The sequence below is a fragment of the Thermobia domestica genome, chromosome 6, assembly GCF_964235325.1.
Source record: "Thermobia domestica chromosome 6, izTheDome1.hap1.1, whole genome shotgun sequence".
Taxonomy (NCBI): domain Eukaryota; kingdom Metazoa; phylum Arthropoda; class Insecta; order Zygentoma; family Lepismatidae; genus Thermobia; species Thermobia domestica.
In genome coordinates this window covers 97,536,913-97,553,386 of record NC_137459.1, presented here as the reverse complement: position 1 = coordinate 97,553,386, position 16,474 = coordinate 97,536,913, and the positions used below count along the sequence as shown (strand labels likewise).

Sequence of the window (16,474 nt, the reverse complement as noted above, 5' to 3'; positions counted from 1 at the left end):
TTAAAAACTATATAGATGCTGTTACACGACCTTAACAATAATAGTTATAGGCGTACTCGATCTTTTACATATTTGCACTATTATTTCATTAGTTTTGAATGATATTTACAACAGAGACCATACTAGTGCCCACTATTTTAAGAAATTGATTAACAAATCAGTTACTACATACTCAAATATAAGACATTTTGTTTGTCTTCTCGTAATCCAACTTCGAAAATTGGGCTTTTGTTTTAACATTTCGTAGCAAGTAGTTAGCAACTTTAATCTAGTATTGTCAACAGCTTGAGCGGCTCGGCTCACGGCTCAGTCACCATCGAGCCGAGAAGTAAGCCGAACCAACAGCTCACCCAACTGAGCCGGTCGAGCCGATGGCTCACCTGAGCTGAACCGAACCGATCCGATGGCTCACCTGGGCCGAGCCGAACCGAGCCGATGGCTCATAGCAACCGAACCGGCTCGAGCTGATGGCTCACCTGAGCCGAGCCGAACCGAGCCGATGGCTCATCTGGGCCGAACCGAGCAGATGGTTCATCGCAACTGAGCCGGCTCGAGCCGATGGCTCAGTTGAACTGAGCCGAGACGGTCGACATCACTAGTTGCAACGATAGCAAGTTGTGTTTCTTACCTGACAACCTTAGATCGAAAACGGCGAGATGTAGAGCAAGAAGGAGATGCTGATTCAGAGTGTCGACGCCGATGGCTTTTTAGTGAAAATCTCATTTGGACCGTTCAGGCAAATTTTCTGACATAATTAATAGGTGGCACAAACTTGTAAGAAATTAAGTTATTGTCCATTAAGTACAAAGCGAGATTTTTTAACAATTTGTGATCCTCTTTGTTGCACAGTTACCTTCAGTAGCGGATTTACGCAGGCGGGCAAGGGGCTGAGCTCCTCCAAAATTTTAGGATTTCTATAGAAAACGAATCAAATGTTACTCTTAACCTTAAAGCTTCTACCCCTAAAATTTTGGGATTTCTGAACACGAAATATTCCTAAGAGAAACCCCTACCAAAATATTTTTCTAAATCTGCTGCTGGTTACCTTTGTGCCCATCTATTCAGATTTAGAATCTCTAATACTCATATTATAGTCACTATCATTTTTCCGCTTTTTTAAGAGCGAGTTTTCTTAAATATTGCCAGAAATATTTCCTTTTCTTTGGTAATTTTACGATCAGTGAGATGCTACAAAATGATTGAAAGTTTTCGACAGTTAAATTGTTAAAAAGAATCCCTTAAATCCCTTTGTTATGTCACAAAACGTAACAAATTGTAAACTTTTCATATGCTCTGTAGCGTTATACAATTAATGGACTGTCCTAATCGTATCTAATGCCGAAATCTCTAATACACTGCACGCATTCTATTTTCATTGGAAAGTGGGGCTAAATGCAAAATGAAACGCGCATTTTGCAGGCGAAAAGCAAAAAGCAAGGAGAGACGGAGCGAAAACTGCTTGAACAAACAGGAGGCGCCAAGGGTCTGCAAAGTTAATATTAAAAAAAGAAAGAAATCTCTGTACGTTTGAATTATGCTAAGTGCGTCAAGGGCCCTTTCGTGCCTGGATACCCAAGTAGCGATTTCTTAAAAAAAAAAAAAAAAAATGCACTGCGGTAATCAAACTTGAAGTGTTTTGCTACAAATTGACACCTATATCGATTCTCTAAGTTATTTCATGTGTATTTTATATTCTTTCAAAGTTGAAAAGTCCTTTTTGAATCACCCTGTATAAATAACACTGCTACGTCCAATGAGCATATGCCCAGTACAGATGTGTCTGTAGGTACGCAAATGACCTTAGAAGTGGACTTCGTCACTTGGGTATCACTCAAGGGGAATTTCATTGGAGGTTGAAAACTGTAATTGATCAAGAATAAAATAACATATTTGATTAATTTCTCTTTATTAATGTTATACCTAGGTATTACTCTATGCATCATAAAAGAATGTTCACGAAACGTCCAGTGGATATCACTATTTTGAGATTCATGAATATTCAGATAGTGGACATAACTCGATATAAATTTCATGTCTCAAATATCTGTGATGCGTGGTCTCGCATTGTCGTCTAAGAGGAGAGGAAGAACGTCAGATGTCAGAAGGCAGAACCATGGGTCCATTTGTGCAGCACAACCCCTTGCACTTTGCCCTATGACCACGAGTTCAAAACACATCTCTCCATACTTATTGAGCACTGAATGGACTACTCATCTAAATTTTCTAGTAGGACTGCAACAGCATCATCTGTAGGATCTTTGTCATACGTCACCAATGGATAGATCTCACATAAAAAGAATTTCTTGTTCGCTCCATTACTTTACAGTTTTTCGAGAACAAAAGAAGGGAAAAATACTTTCCAGCTGTCCCTCGTACATCAGAGCTTAAGCCTGTTGAACAACTGGGCCATCATCACTTTTCAGCTCATTGATTTATATGCTGTAGCATTATTCCTTTTTGCTCGAAATGAAAGAACTCGATTTGGGCTTAGAAAACATCGGAAATGTTACAAATAAGTTAGGGACCCCGAAAACTATGGAGTGGCCCTGCGCGTAGTGTAGTCGCTAACGCTCTCACCTTCGGTGCGAGCGGTGCCGGGTTTAATTCCCGGTGGGACACTCGGTCGACAAAGCATAAAACGCTTTTTCAGGCCAGCCACCCTGAATGAGATTTTTCCTGGGTTTTCCTCATTTACACCAGGTGGTACCTAACTTATAGGTCCCAGGCCGCTTCCTTCCTTCCCTAATCCTCTCCTCGTTTCCTTTCCCCGGACAGTGTGCTCGCCGAGGGGCGTCATCCCTCAAACGTGACGGGCTAAATAGCCATCGATGCCGAATGTCCAGAAATCTAAATCCTAATCCTAATCCCAAAAAACTATGGACCCAACACTAATATCGGTCGTTTTCAATACTTTTATTTTATCCTCTTGCACAACTAGATATGCTTCGAAGGTCTTATCCCACGGGAGGCTGCACTGAGAAAAAAAATTGTAGGTGGCATACTTAAAAAGATAGGTTACATGCGTAATTCCTGTAGTTTTTGGACTTAACGTACACCAGACGTATAACTGAAAACGCATGTTTTATAATACTTTCTGTATAAGTGTTCCATCTATACGTACTTTCTGTATGAAACAATGTAGGCGGTCAGGATCTCACATACAAATGGACGTATATAGCATATAGCTGACGAAGGTAACATAAGTATATACATGTGATATACGGAAAACTGTTAGATGTCATACATCCTGCAACGGCATGATGTAACATCAAACGGCAGTGCCTATGTATCATACGGATAACGTATGCTCCGTATTGATTTCTATAGTAAGCAAGAGGATACCGTATATTTGTACAATATACCGCTGTCCGGAGAACGGATTTTTCTCAGTGTGAGCTTGTACTTAAAGGATATTAAAACTCACTAATCAACTTAGGAACCGTAAAATCTATGGAGTCGACACTAATATTAGTCGTTTCCGATAATTTTTATTTGTCACCATTCCCCTTCAGGGGTGCTAATGGAGGCTTAACTTGGATATAAACGACATCGGAAATGTTACTAATCATCTCAGTGACCGTGAAAACTAACATTAGTCGCTGGTTTCAGCGCTAATATTAGTTGCTTTCAATCATTTTTATACGTCACTTCTTCCACTCCGTTTTAGGTCTGCCAAGGGTTCTTATCTCCAATGAGGGCTGAACTTAGACTTAAAAAGCATCGGAATTGTCAACAACAGTTTAGCGACACCAAAAATTGTGGATTCGACAATAATATAAGTCATTTAAAATATTTTATCTTTCACTCCTCACCCCTCATGCCAATGGAAGCTGAACATGGACTTCTACGTTATCGGGAGTGTTACTATTAATCTCAGAGATACCGAAAACCATGGATTCGACAACAATACTGACTGTTTTCGATTATCTTTAAATGCCACTCCTTTCCACCTCTAGGGGTGCTAACAGAGGCTAAATGTGGACTTTAACGTTAATGGAAGTGTCACTATTCATCTAAGAAGCCCCGAAAATTTTGAATTTGATACTAATGGAGGACATTTATTATGATTTTTCACGATTCATACTTACTACGCTTCTCAAGTAGCGCAATTAGATATTAAACCTATTGGGGGCTGAAATTTGAATTAAGCCACCAGAACTGTCATCAACAACTTACGGACCCCAAAAACTTTAGATTCGATATTAATATCGACAGTTTTTGATCATTTTATGCCATACCCTCCCACTCCCTCTACGTAGCATGTACGGTCTTACCCCTCTTGAGGCTGAACTTGGACTTAAAGGACATCGAATCTGTCACCAATCAATGTATGGACCACGTAAATTATGGATTTGACGCTAATATTGATATTTTCGATTATTTTTACATATCACCATTCCACTCAGAGATGCTAATGAACTTGGACTTACACGTCAGCTATTGTTCCGCTATTCATCTCATTGATCTTGATCACTATGTATTCCATACTAATATCGGTCGTTTTCAATCATTTTTATACATCACCCTTATCCTTTGCAATCCTCCCTATCTGTGCTAAGGGGATTTTACCTCAGTGGGAAATAAACCTGGATTTATGAGACATTAGAACTGTCCCCAAAGCTACGGATTCTGCACTAATATTAGTTGTAGCGTTTATTTTTTCATGTCAAAATTCCCCTCCCCCCAGGTGTGCTAAACTTGGAAGTGTCATTATTCAATGGAATCGGAAATGTCATTATTTATCTCAGCGACACCGACAACTTCGGATTTGACACTAATAACGTCTCTTTCGACCATTTTTACATATCTTCCTGTCCCACTTTCTCCAAGGTATGCTAGGGGCGTCTTATCGTCACGGCTGTAGATCAAGCAATACTGTACCAGGTTTGGTTAAAATTGATCCAGGCGTTCTTGTGTGATGTTGGAAACTATTCAATGCATCCATGTTTAATATAAAGGAATAATTCTTGGTCAAATGATTAAAAGAGAAGGTATTTAAAGTAGAATTTGTTGATAGACGTACATGTCGAAACTTAAAGGGAAAGGATAAGTGATTTACGACACATTGTTATAAAATATATATATATATATATATATATATATATATATATATATATATATATATATATATATATATATATATATATATATATATTTATTTATTTATTTATTTATTTATTTATGAAAAATGAACAAAATCGCCACGATCTTTTTTGAAAAAATCGACCGGAAGAAATTCACCCTCAAGAATAAACTACTCTTTGTGAATATTTTCCGGGTAAATGAATTATGTCATATTGTTCGGTTGCTAACGAAATATTTATTTATGAAATACGAAAAAAATCGCTTGTTTCGTTTTTGAGAAAACCGTTCTAGATGAAACTCATCCCTGGGAATAAACTAACCCTCTGGATTTTTTCTACAGAAATGACTTATAATCTATTATAGGAATACTAATGAAATATTGAGGTATGGAATTTAAATAAAATCGTTATAGCCTTTTTCGAGAAAATCGCAATCGCAAAAAAATTACCCCTGAGTAAATTATTCTTAATTTTATAGGTAGGAGGAAAATTCGGAAAAAATCGCCTAGGGAATCTTATGAAAAGTTTTAGTTTAGAACTTGGTGCAGATACGAGGGTTGGGTCAAAAGTCATGGCAACTATTTTTTTCTTGCAGATATGTGAGCGGATCACAAACTTCTATGTGTCGTGTGGAAGTTCTGTAGGCATAGTGTGTATGCAGAACAACAGATGGCTCTGTGATAGCTGGTAGTAGCACAGCGAGGGCTGTGAAATCAGTCAGTTGGTGAGTGTCGTGCGAGATGGAAGTAACCTTTGTTGAGCAGCGCGCTTAGATCAGAATAACCGTTCTCCGAGGAAGAAATGCGATGGAATGTCACAGTGAATTAGTGCCCTACCATACCGGACAGTAGCACGGTGGGTAGGAAAGTTTCAGCAAGTACGTGTGTCAACCAGTGATGAGCAACGTCCGAGACGACCTGTCAGTGTGCGGACCGACATGACACGTGCCGTCATCGAGCAGCTCCTGGATGAAGACAGACGATGGACGCTACTGAAGTTGGCGGAGGCAAGTGGCATCAAGAAACGCACCGTCCACATGATATTGCGTAATGAGCTTTAACTACGCAAAATCGCATCGAGGTGAGTACCGCATGCACTGATGAGAGTTCAAAGGTGGATGCGCTATGCAATATGCTCCGACCACCTTGCACGCTGGCAACAGGACGGCGATCAATTCTTGTCACGAATAATCGCCATCGATGAATTTAGGGCCAGGGCGTACGAACCAGAACTGAAACGTCAGTCCACGGAGTGGCGACATGCTGGATCACCAAGGAGGCAGAAGTTCCGTCAGAATCCTTCCCCAGTCAAATTGATGGTGATCGTCGCGTATAACGTCAGGGATGTCACTGTTTGCCACTTTGTTCTACACAACAGAACAGTGACCGCACAGTACTACAGGGACTTCCTGGTGCGACAGGTACGACGTGGCGTTCGGGAGAAACGTCCGGATCTTGTGGACAGTGCAATAACCCTGCACGACAATGCAAAACCACATAAAGCAGAGTGTGTAGGGCAGCTACTGCGACGTTGGGGATGGGAAGAATTGGAGCACCCACCGTAATCTCCTGACGATTCGCCCTGTGACTTTGATTTCATTCGAAAGATTAAGGAATCACTACGTGGTAGGCGGTTTGCAACACGCGAGGACATTGCTAATGCGAACAGGTGACCCGATACACACATAGTGCGGCAAATGCTGAGGCGGATGGTATTCAGCGCATCGTTGGTAGCGTGTGGTGCAAGTAGCAGGGGACTACTTTGAGGGTCTTTAGGCCCAGGTTTGTCGTGTCAACTGTATGCGTACTGTGTTGTCATTCTTTTGCACCGTGAAGGCCATATTACTCTGTATACTACCGTAATAAATTAGTGTGTTACAGTATTTCAGTGCTATTCATTGTCCACACATGTAGCTAACACCCTGTCCTTTCGTCTGTATATGTCACATTTTCCAACCGGACTGGTATCTTCAAGAAAAAAATAGTTGCCATGACTTTTGCCCGAACCCTAGTACGTTGAACCGTATGACATCTAAGCAAGAAAACACGTTTACATCAGGACGAACAGACGGACGTCTAAAAGTCATTTTCTCGGTTGAAGAGGCCATGAAACATGTACATCTGTTGAAATCTCCAATTTTATTTCTTTTTTCACGATCACCAAACTTTCTTCTATCATATTGTCACTCGAGAGTAAATATATAGCGTATACCCATACCCATCCCAGTATACACTCATTCTTTCTTATGATGAGTGTACGCTGGACTATAAAAATATTAGGTAGGTATACGCCCCATTACATCCCTGGCAACAAACCTCAAATTCTGTAGATCTGATTGGTTCGAAATTCTACAAAAGAAGGCGGGCTTTTTTTTACTTAATCTATATTCTCAATGTTCTACGATCTGTAACATAATCCTCAATGTGACATAAGTGTTGTGCTTGGCTAATCACTGTTTCTAGAGGCACAAACAAACAATTATTATTATTATTATTATTATTATTATTATTATTATTATTATTATTATTATTATTATTATTATTATTATTATTATTATTATTATTATTCAAGCTAATTGTTAACAGGCGCGTTTTCCATATGTCTGATTGCAAATTTAAAATGATCGGACAGGCACCTGCGATCCCATTGACTGTCGTGAAATAGTTAGAAAATCACCTGCTCCACGTCTCTGGTAGTCCCTGCAGGGTTTTTCCAAGTGGGCCCAGCCCGAAAAAACACGGTGGGTCTTTTCCGGTTGGACCCACCTTAAAAAGCTACTTTAAAACCCGCTTGGGTTTTTGAGCTTTTTGTTAGTATATTATTGGTACAACTAAGATGATCACATTGAAAATTATATCAGATTTTGGACTTTCCTTGGGGAATTAGATGCTTTTACATTAAGGTATACAACAACATTCAACATAAGACTTTCATAAAGTTCTGAATGTACTGAATGAATAAAAAAAAAGCTTGCTGAATGACCAAAAAAAATCAAGTTATTCAAGAAGTAAAAAGCAATTGACGTTGCCAACACTACTCAACCTATTTGTTTAATTAAAATTTCTCAATCTATTTTGTAAATTAAATTAAGTTTCTAGTTGTATGTCTATAGTAATGTCCTTTAGGCTAAAGGGAATTGATGAATTAACGAAAGTGAATTATGAAATAATTGGTGGAATGATTATGTAGGAGGAAGTTTGAAAACCCAGATAAAACACACGGACGCGATATTGTTCAACACAAAGTCGCGTGTGCTGAGATCGTACCATTACACGAGCTCTCTACCACTGAGCCATCGCGTCTCTTCTCAATCAATTCTCTAAAAATCATTTGGTTACATACACATTAACATGTATACTTAAGAGTGCAATTTGGAACGGATAGAAAATCTAAGGAATAGTAAAAAAAAAAAAAAAAAAAAAGTAGTTTCGTTTATTGTATATTTATTTATTTACTTCTACAATAAAGACTCGATAATATTTTTATAATGCATTGAAACAAGTAGGCCTACGCATTCAATTTTGGTCGTTTCTAAAGCAAATGATATGAGAAAATGAGATTTATTTATTCATTTTCTTTAGAAACGATCAAAATTGAATGCGTAGGCCTACTTGTTTCAATGCATTATAAAAATATTATCGAGTCTTTATTTTAGAAGTAAATAAATAAATACTATTCATTTTCGTCACAAAACTTACATCGACTGTTTAACATATACTCTGGCGCACACGTATTCTAATCACGAATCGAACCCTGATATTCCATGGCTAAGACGCGTTTGCAAACCATATACGCACGAGGAAGCTGCAAAATATGCATGTAGTTCCGCAAGTCTACCGTGGATCAAATTTACTGACCACCCGTGAGTGTTGCCCGCCTATACAAATGTAACACTTACCTATATGTCGGTGGTTTCGCACGTTTGTATTCACAGTAACATTTCGGTAGTAAATCAATTTAAAATGTAGTTTAAGAATGTTCATTCGATCCCTAAATCCTTGCAAAAATAGTTACATAAACATACATCGTTTTCTAAGTGCTAGCAAAAAAAAAAGAAAAAAGAAAGAAAAGAAAAGAAAAAAGAAAAAGAAAAGAAAAGAAAAAGAAAAAAGTTACGTAAACACACATCAGGTGTTATTAAATTCCGAAATTTAACGTACACTAAGAAAAAGTTTTTTTTTTTTTTTTTTTTTTTTTTTTGCTTTGAAATAATTTGAATATGAGCATCGCAAGCAAATAATTATTCAAAATTCTACTCTGGATTCACGATTAGGAATTAGAAATTAGATATCTGGGCTTTCGGCATCTACGGCCATGCTAGCGCGTCAAGTATGAGGGATGAAGCTCCCCGGCGATCACGCTATCCGAGAAAAGGAAAGGAAAAAAGGATTGAGGAAGGAAGAAAGCGGCCTGGAACCTGTATGGTAGGTACCACCCCGGCATTTGCCTAGTGTGATGAGGAAAACCCAGGAAAACTTTACTCACGATGGCAAGGCTCAAAAAGCTTTTGCATTTTTTCTACCGAGTGTCCCCAGCAGGAATCGAACCCGGAACCGGTCCGCATTCGGAACCGACTACGCTACACGGCGCTACTGTAGATTCTTCTCGTCTTTCATATAATATTAGTCATTCTCTTGTATGTGTACGAGAAACTAAACAAATTTATCCCGCTTCGCTCGGGTTGAGTGGGTCAGCACAACTATAGAACTTAGGATTCACCCTATTTAATTTTCTTTCAGGGTCCAGTCTGCTCATCAAAATGGATTTTTTCGTCACGAAAAATGTGTGATTGCATCGTATGTAGAGGCAATCGTTTAAAAGGCGCTCAGTGAGGCAGGCGGTAGTTACAAAGAAATGAAATGAAATAAAATCTTTCAGTTTTACGTCTCACGGTTATGCCGGCTAGACTAACCACCTAGATGAGAAATGAATGAAATAATGGAATGAATAAAGTACGAGAAAACAAGAACCCCGAGAAAACCCACGCATACGAAGTTTGTTCACCACAAAGTTTACTTGGCGCGAGCTGGGATCAAACCAGGAACCGCATGCACTAAAGATGAACGATCTACCACTGAGCCACGGCTCCTCGTTAAGAAGAGCCTTCCTAGAACATGCGAACAGAGAGTAACATCAAGCATCGTGACTTACATTGTGTTACTCACGATATACATCTCATATACATCAACCAATGTTGCGAAGTCCATATTAAAATAATTATTTTTTCTTCGCTCGTACCTCATTCGTATACAGGAATAAATGTCTATTTTTTCTTAATTATTTTCTTCGTGTTAATTGGGAAGGCACGTGACTTTGTGACTACATTATAGAGCCGCCCTTGTACCAAAATCAAATCTCCAAACATTTGTTGCGATCTTTAAAAGTAAGAGTATTTTAAAGTCGACACCCACTTGAAGAAAATACTGCAAATTTGTGTGCGAGTTTCCTTCTTCCGTTCCCTGGATAGATCGATTTTCATTAGCTAATAAGTTGGAACTTCCAACCACCCCATCCTCGTTGGTTCATGTCAACACCGAAAAAGGATTACTTTTTTTAAAAAAACTTAACTTCTTGTTTCTTTAAGTGTAGCGTTCCTTTTGAGCACTGAGACTATATGAGACGTAGACCCACAGTTTAAGGTGGAATCAAAATCATAGTAATTCGTTCCAGTTTTGTTGCTCTCTCACGGGGAATCGAACCCGGGACAAGGTGAACTTAATGGTTCTGATCTCCAGTACCACCCCTTCAAAAAACACACAGCCTTGATTACAAACTATCGTCCTTATATAAATTCCCCACTTATTTATTCTATGGAAATGAGAAGTTTCTTGTCTGTGATCATAGGAAAATGGCTGAACTAGTTCAAATGAATTTCTGGATATAGTTATCAGCTACCTCGAATTGCAATTTTTTCATGTTACTTTGATTAAAATCCTAAGAGGGAAAACAGGGTTTTCATACGATCATGTCGTTAGAAAGATGAAGCTTGATATAAAAACTTGTTATTAAAAGTAAGGATAAAACTATGTGGATTACGTGCCACAGCGTTTTTGAGAATCCCAGCTTAAAGTGGAGAAAAGGAGACGTTTCCTGTAATTCCCTTCTTTACATTCAAAGCAATATTATCGGTTGTCTTTGACTTCATCAGGGGAAAACGATTGACCAGTTTGAAATTAATTTTTGAATATAGTAACTAGCCCTACCTCAACCTGGGACTTTATCTAGGTCACTTTAATTAATTGGCGTATCCTAAGGGGGATGGGGATTAAATATGTATGCCAAAAATAGAATATCGAACGGATTTTTGTCATTATACTTTCACTAAAATGTGTATCCTAAAGAGATTCAAATATTTTCTATAAACTTATTCTCTCCATGTAAAGACGGGTATTTCAGCTAGTATATAATATTTAAGTTTTTATTAGTTTCAAAAATGTTATTTTAATTTTCCTTTTTTCACACTGTGCATTATGATCTCCTTTGTGGGCACCGCCTGAATAAGGCATTACAGAACGGGTATTAAAAGTTGGTAGGTTACTCAGCCTGATCATAATAGTGAACTATCATCCATTTTTTTCCCGAATACATACATCAACTTAGCAGAATGAATTTCAAAACTTTTGAAGTATGTGTTGGGTTCCTAACAGATCTCGAGTCTATACGTACAATTTGTTATTCACATTCATTTGGTGTACGTGGTTCTGAGTTTGATTTCCGTTCAAGGCACACAACTTTCAGTGTTAACAGAACTTCATGGGGAAATTTCAGAATTAAAAAGTAGCGTACTCCTGTCTACAAAGCCAATAATAATAGCGACAGCATCAAATATGCTTATCATAAATCGTTCATTAGAACTTGTCTGGACGACTGTAACTCTTTACAGATTGCAAAACTAGGAAATTAGTTACTGGTTTGTCACACTTAAGAGAATCTTTGAATGAGAATAAATCTTTCTAGCTCTGCTTCCCCGTTGGTCTAGTAGATTGCACGCGACTTCGGCGCATGCAGTCCCGGGTTCGATTTCCGGTGAGAGATCCTGGATATTTGAACACATTACGGTGCTTCGGATTCCACTATAAACTGTAGATCTATATCTCATACATACCACCTCGGTGCTGAAATGGAACAGAAAAATCAAATCGACAAAGGAAGTAAAACGAAAGAAAGAAAGAAAGAAAGAAAAAACTTTTTCGTTCAATGTCGGAATATACACCTGAAGAGTTCCAATCATAGATGAGAGAATTTTAGCAATTGTATTCCAACCCTTAGAGAATATGAATTATTGAGATAAATCCTGTTTTTGAGAACGCGGAGAACATTAGAAGTTTAGAACATTCATACTTTATCACAATATTGCGCGTAAGGAGACGTATGATGTTATGTACTGATATTCAAGATACAATTTGTGTACTGGCATATTCCATAATTTTAAAAGTTGTGATAGATACATTAATTTTCATTTTAGAAAAATTACCTTTCAAATATATATATATATATATAACGTATTTCCACTTCAAAAGAAACAAGGAAAAAAAGCTGACACTCACCGTGACTTCGTCCACCGAACACGTTGCTCTTGGTAAATTCATCAACTGAAGAAGTGTCAATATAGAGCAGGAGCGAGCCCTGGAACCAGACGCAGATAACGTTCTCTCTTGCGTCTAAGCAGCTGCTGGCATGCTGGTAACTTGAAGGGATCTATTCATTCGGACCTTCCTTCTTTTCTGCCCCTCCATTGGCCTCAAGAACTCTTGGCAGGAGCGTTAGGCCAATAGGGCCGAGTATTTGATCTCAATGTGGAAGTGACTGAAGTATCTTTCTTTGCGCCTCTCCTTTGACTCTAAAGAGGGGTGTAATATTTTCCTCTCCCTTTATTTCTCAACTTTTTTTTTAAATAAGAAAAAAGTTCTACCCTATAATCATTTCAAATGTCAATGTTCCTTTCAACTAAATGGAGATTGACGTTGCGTGTACGACTGGTGAACTCTAATTATGCATAATGCTTAGTATAACATCTACTTATTTATAAGAGAAGCCTACAAAACTAGTATAGTGGTCAGCGTGCACGCTCTTTAAACTATTCAAAAGCATAAGAAAGTACTCACGGCATTCCCTATGCTTGACTCATTTCCTTGATGTAAATAAAAATACGCATGAAAGAGGCATCATCCGTATTGAAGATAATTCCGAATTTTAGTTATTAATAAATTAACAACTTATGAAAGTACCAGATTTCCCATTGCTGCCCGGTCTCGTGTCTAGAAAATGCAAACACAGCTTTTGAATTTGTTTAAAAATTTATTAACTCGGAATAAATTATTTGCCTTCGAAATATATACCAGCGTTTATTATTTCATATGAAAACTATCCTACAAAGAACATTCAATACCTAAAGTTATTATTTTTAAATGATCCTTACAAACAACTATCATTTCCATTTTTCAATCGATTCAAGTTTAATTATTTTGTGATAGTGCTCAGATCCAAATACAATGTTAAAGTATTCATCGAGATCAATGTTTCAGAAAATTTCATTCCGAGGGCTTGTGGGGATATCTATGTATAAAAATACTATTATAGAATTACAAGCTCTCTTAATGTCAGTTTCATCAGTAACTAACCATTGTTTCATGGTCTTTCTCGTTCTCAACAAAGACAGAAACGTGTCAGCCTTATTCGGTACTGAGTTTTGAAAGGATACTGGTTTGACAATAAATTATTATTATTATTATTATTATTATTATTATTATTATTATTATTATTATTATTATTATTATTATTATTATTATTATTATTTCATAATGTTCGAACTCAAGCCATTTTTGAAATCGGAAAGTCACATAGGCCTCCTTCTCTGTTGAAGTGGCGCCAGAGGTTCTGGAAAAAGGATTTCAGAATAAGTTAGGAAGGCTTGCCGACGGTATTGGCAAATATTCCTGTCATAGTAATTCATTACTGGTTTAGTCGAAACTAGTGCGGTTGAATTTTTGTGACATTTGCGGTTTTCGGTTTTTGAGAAAACCGGTTTTCTGAAAACCGAAAACCGCAAGTGCGGTTTTCAAAACCGAAACCGCAAAAGCGGTTTTCAAGACCGAAACCGCAAGTACGGTTTTCAAAACTGAAACCGCAAGTACGGTTTTCAAAACTGAAACCGCAAAAGCGGTTTTCAAAACCGAAACCGCAAAAGCGGTTTTCAAAACCGAAACCGCAAATGCGGTTTTCAAAACCGAAACCGCAAATGCGGTTTTCAAAACCGAAACCGCAAATGCGGTTTTCAAAACCGAAACCAATGTTTTTAATTACACCTTTTAACAATTGTGAAAGCATCTATCGATCGAGACAATTGTATTGATTTATGTCTGTGTTTCAATTTTTTTTATTTGCTTCCGTTTCCTCCCACTTTCTTACGGTTTAGAACTTCGTAAGTACTGATGTGAACTTGTGTGTTACAAATACTGACCTGGGATCATTTGCACTTTTTTTTAGTTACTTCCTTGATGACACTTCCAAGGTACTTTTCGGTTGCAGGGAAGCAAACTGGACCCCACCTGATTTTTATATATTTTGTAAAGTAGAGCACGAGGAACACGAATCTTAAGGAATTTTGACATTCCGACTTCCCGAACTCGAGATACTAGAACTTATACAGTAGTTTTACATAGTATGTATAAAATTAACGAAGAAAGTTCTGTCGCTTTTTGACCTATCACCTTAGAACATCGATATGTCACCTAAGACCAGGGGTGTAGCCAGCAGGTTTCTGTAGGAGGGGCCCGTCGTTTTTGAAGGGGGGCAGCTACAATCTAAAAAAAAATGTGTTACAGCTAGTGTTTTTGAAGCCTGAAAAAAACTGGAAAATTTTGGTTTCCTTCCGGAAAACTAAAAACACTGTTTTAGCTTATTATTATTATTATTATTATTATTATTATTATTATTATTATTATTATTATTATTATTATTATTATTATTATTATTATTACTATTATTAATAATAATAATAATAATAATAATAATAATAATAGTAATTTCATAAATTATATTACAGATAGTTTGTATTATGTTTAACCAAGAACTACTGCCCCCGACCAAACATACCTTTGTGCATAACTATTTCAATACACAGAACCGATCTATATAGGTAAAAAAGAAAATTCTATCGCTTTCTCACTCACCACCTCCGGACATTCATATGTCACCTAACACGTATCTGGAAGATCAAGAATAGATCGACAACCTTCTGCAAATGTTCTGGAAGGCCATTTATTCCATCGCGGTAGAGGTTGGTGTTCCGTGAAGTGAAGAAGTTATCAAGTGCATTTTGCACCTCTACTTGGGATTTGAGCTGGCATCCTTTAAAGTGATTGTCCAAGGAAGGGAACAGATGATAATCGGACGGTGCAATGTCCAGGGAGTATGGCGGATGCAATAGTGTTTCCTATCCAAGGCGTAAAATGGTGTCCCGGGTCATCCTAGCCACGAGGGGCTTAGCGTTGTCCTGTAACATAAGGACCCCTTTGGGAGTTTTGAGTTTCTCTTGAACACGGCTCAACTGCTGACAGTACACAGTTGGATTGATGCGATGACCAGCTGGTAGCAGTTCCCGATGCACGATGCCACGAGCAGTTCATCAACACACAGGAGGACTTTCTTCTGGTGTAGTACTGGTTTCGGCTGTCTTGGAACCGTTCATGGGATGCTAACCAATTATAACGGCGCCGTGGAACTTCGTACAGGACCCATTTCTCATCACATGACAACACCTTGTCCAGAAATGGCTCCTTACTCAGACGAGATAGCAAAGAAACACAGGTGTCTGCTTGCGTTGCCTTTTGACCCGGAATCAAGTTATCTGGGACCCATCGACCCAACTTCTAGTTTTTCCTCAGTTGAAGGTGCTGCTGAATGGCTTCGCCACTCACACTGAATTGTCCCCATGCCGTAAGCGTCGGTGGACCACAAATTGGCAATTAGCGACATCACGCCAAACATTGGCGGCGCCGCAGCGACGATCCCCGGTGGCCCCTCTACCGTTTTGAAAATTATGCCACCAGCGGCAGAGATGCGACAAAACGCCAATGAACCACAAAATTACTCCCCCAAAATGTTAAATCGGCTATATGTGTGATTTAGTTACATTAAGGTGAGTCTAAAAAAACACTTTTAAAAAGTACCAAAAAATTACCCCGAAGGGGACTCAAACCACCAACCTTATGATTACTAGGCAAGTGTTCTTCCTACTTCGCTACGATGGCGCTTGTAAAGGGATAAATCGTTAAGATCTTTTTAATTTGGTCAATCACAGTGCTCCTTCAACCGTGTATATTCGACGATAACTGTTTGGAATTAGATAAAATGTGTTCGCCATGTAATTTTGTAACAAAATGACGCGT

At 38.2% G+C, this 16,474-nt stretch overlaps 2 protein-coding genes across 2 annotated transcripts in view; one reads left to right on the top strand and one right to left on the bottom strand.

Moving 5' to 3' along the window:
* Window positions 1-12,881, bottom strand: part of LOC145688113 (protein trapped in endoderm-1-like) — a 109,844-nt gene extending 96,963 nt beyond the window's left edge. Inside the window, exon 1 of the mRNA XM_081761865.1 lies at window positions 12,632-12,881. The gene's annotated coding sequence lies outside the window, so the exon portion shown is untranslated. The remainder of the gene's footprint in view (window positions 1-12,631) is intronic.
* On the top strand, window positions 6,184-6,648 carry LOC145687247 (histone-lysine N-methyltransferase SETMAR-like). Its single transcript, XM_081760722.1, has one exon. The coding sequence runs from the start codon at window positions 6,184-6,186 to the stop codon at window positions 6,646-6,648; it is 465 nt and encodes a 154-aa protein (XP_081616848.1).
* Window positions 12,882-16,474: the final 3,593 nt, after the last annotated feature.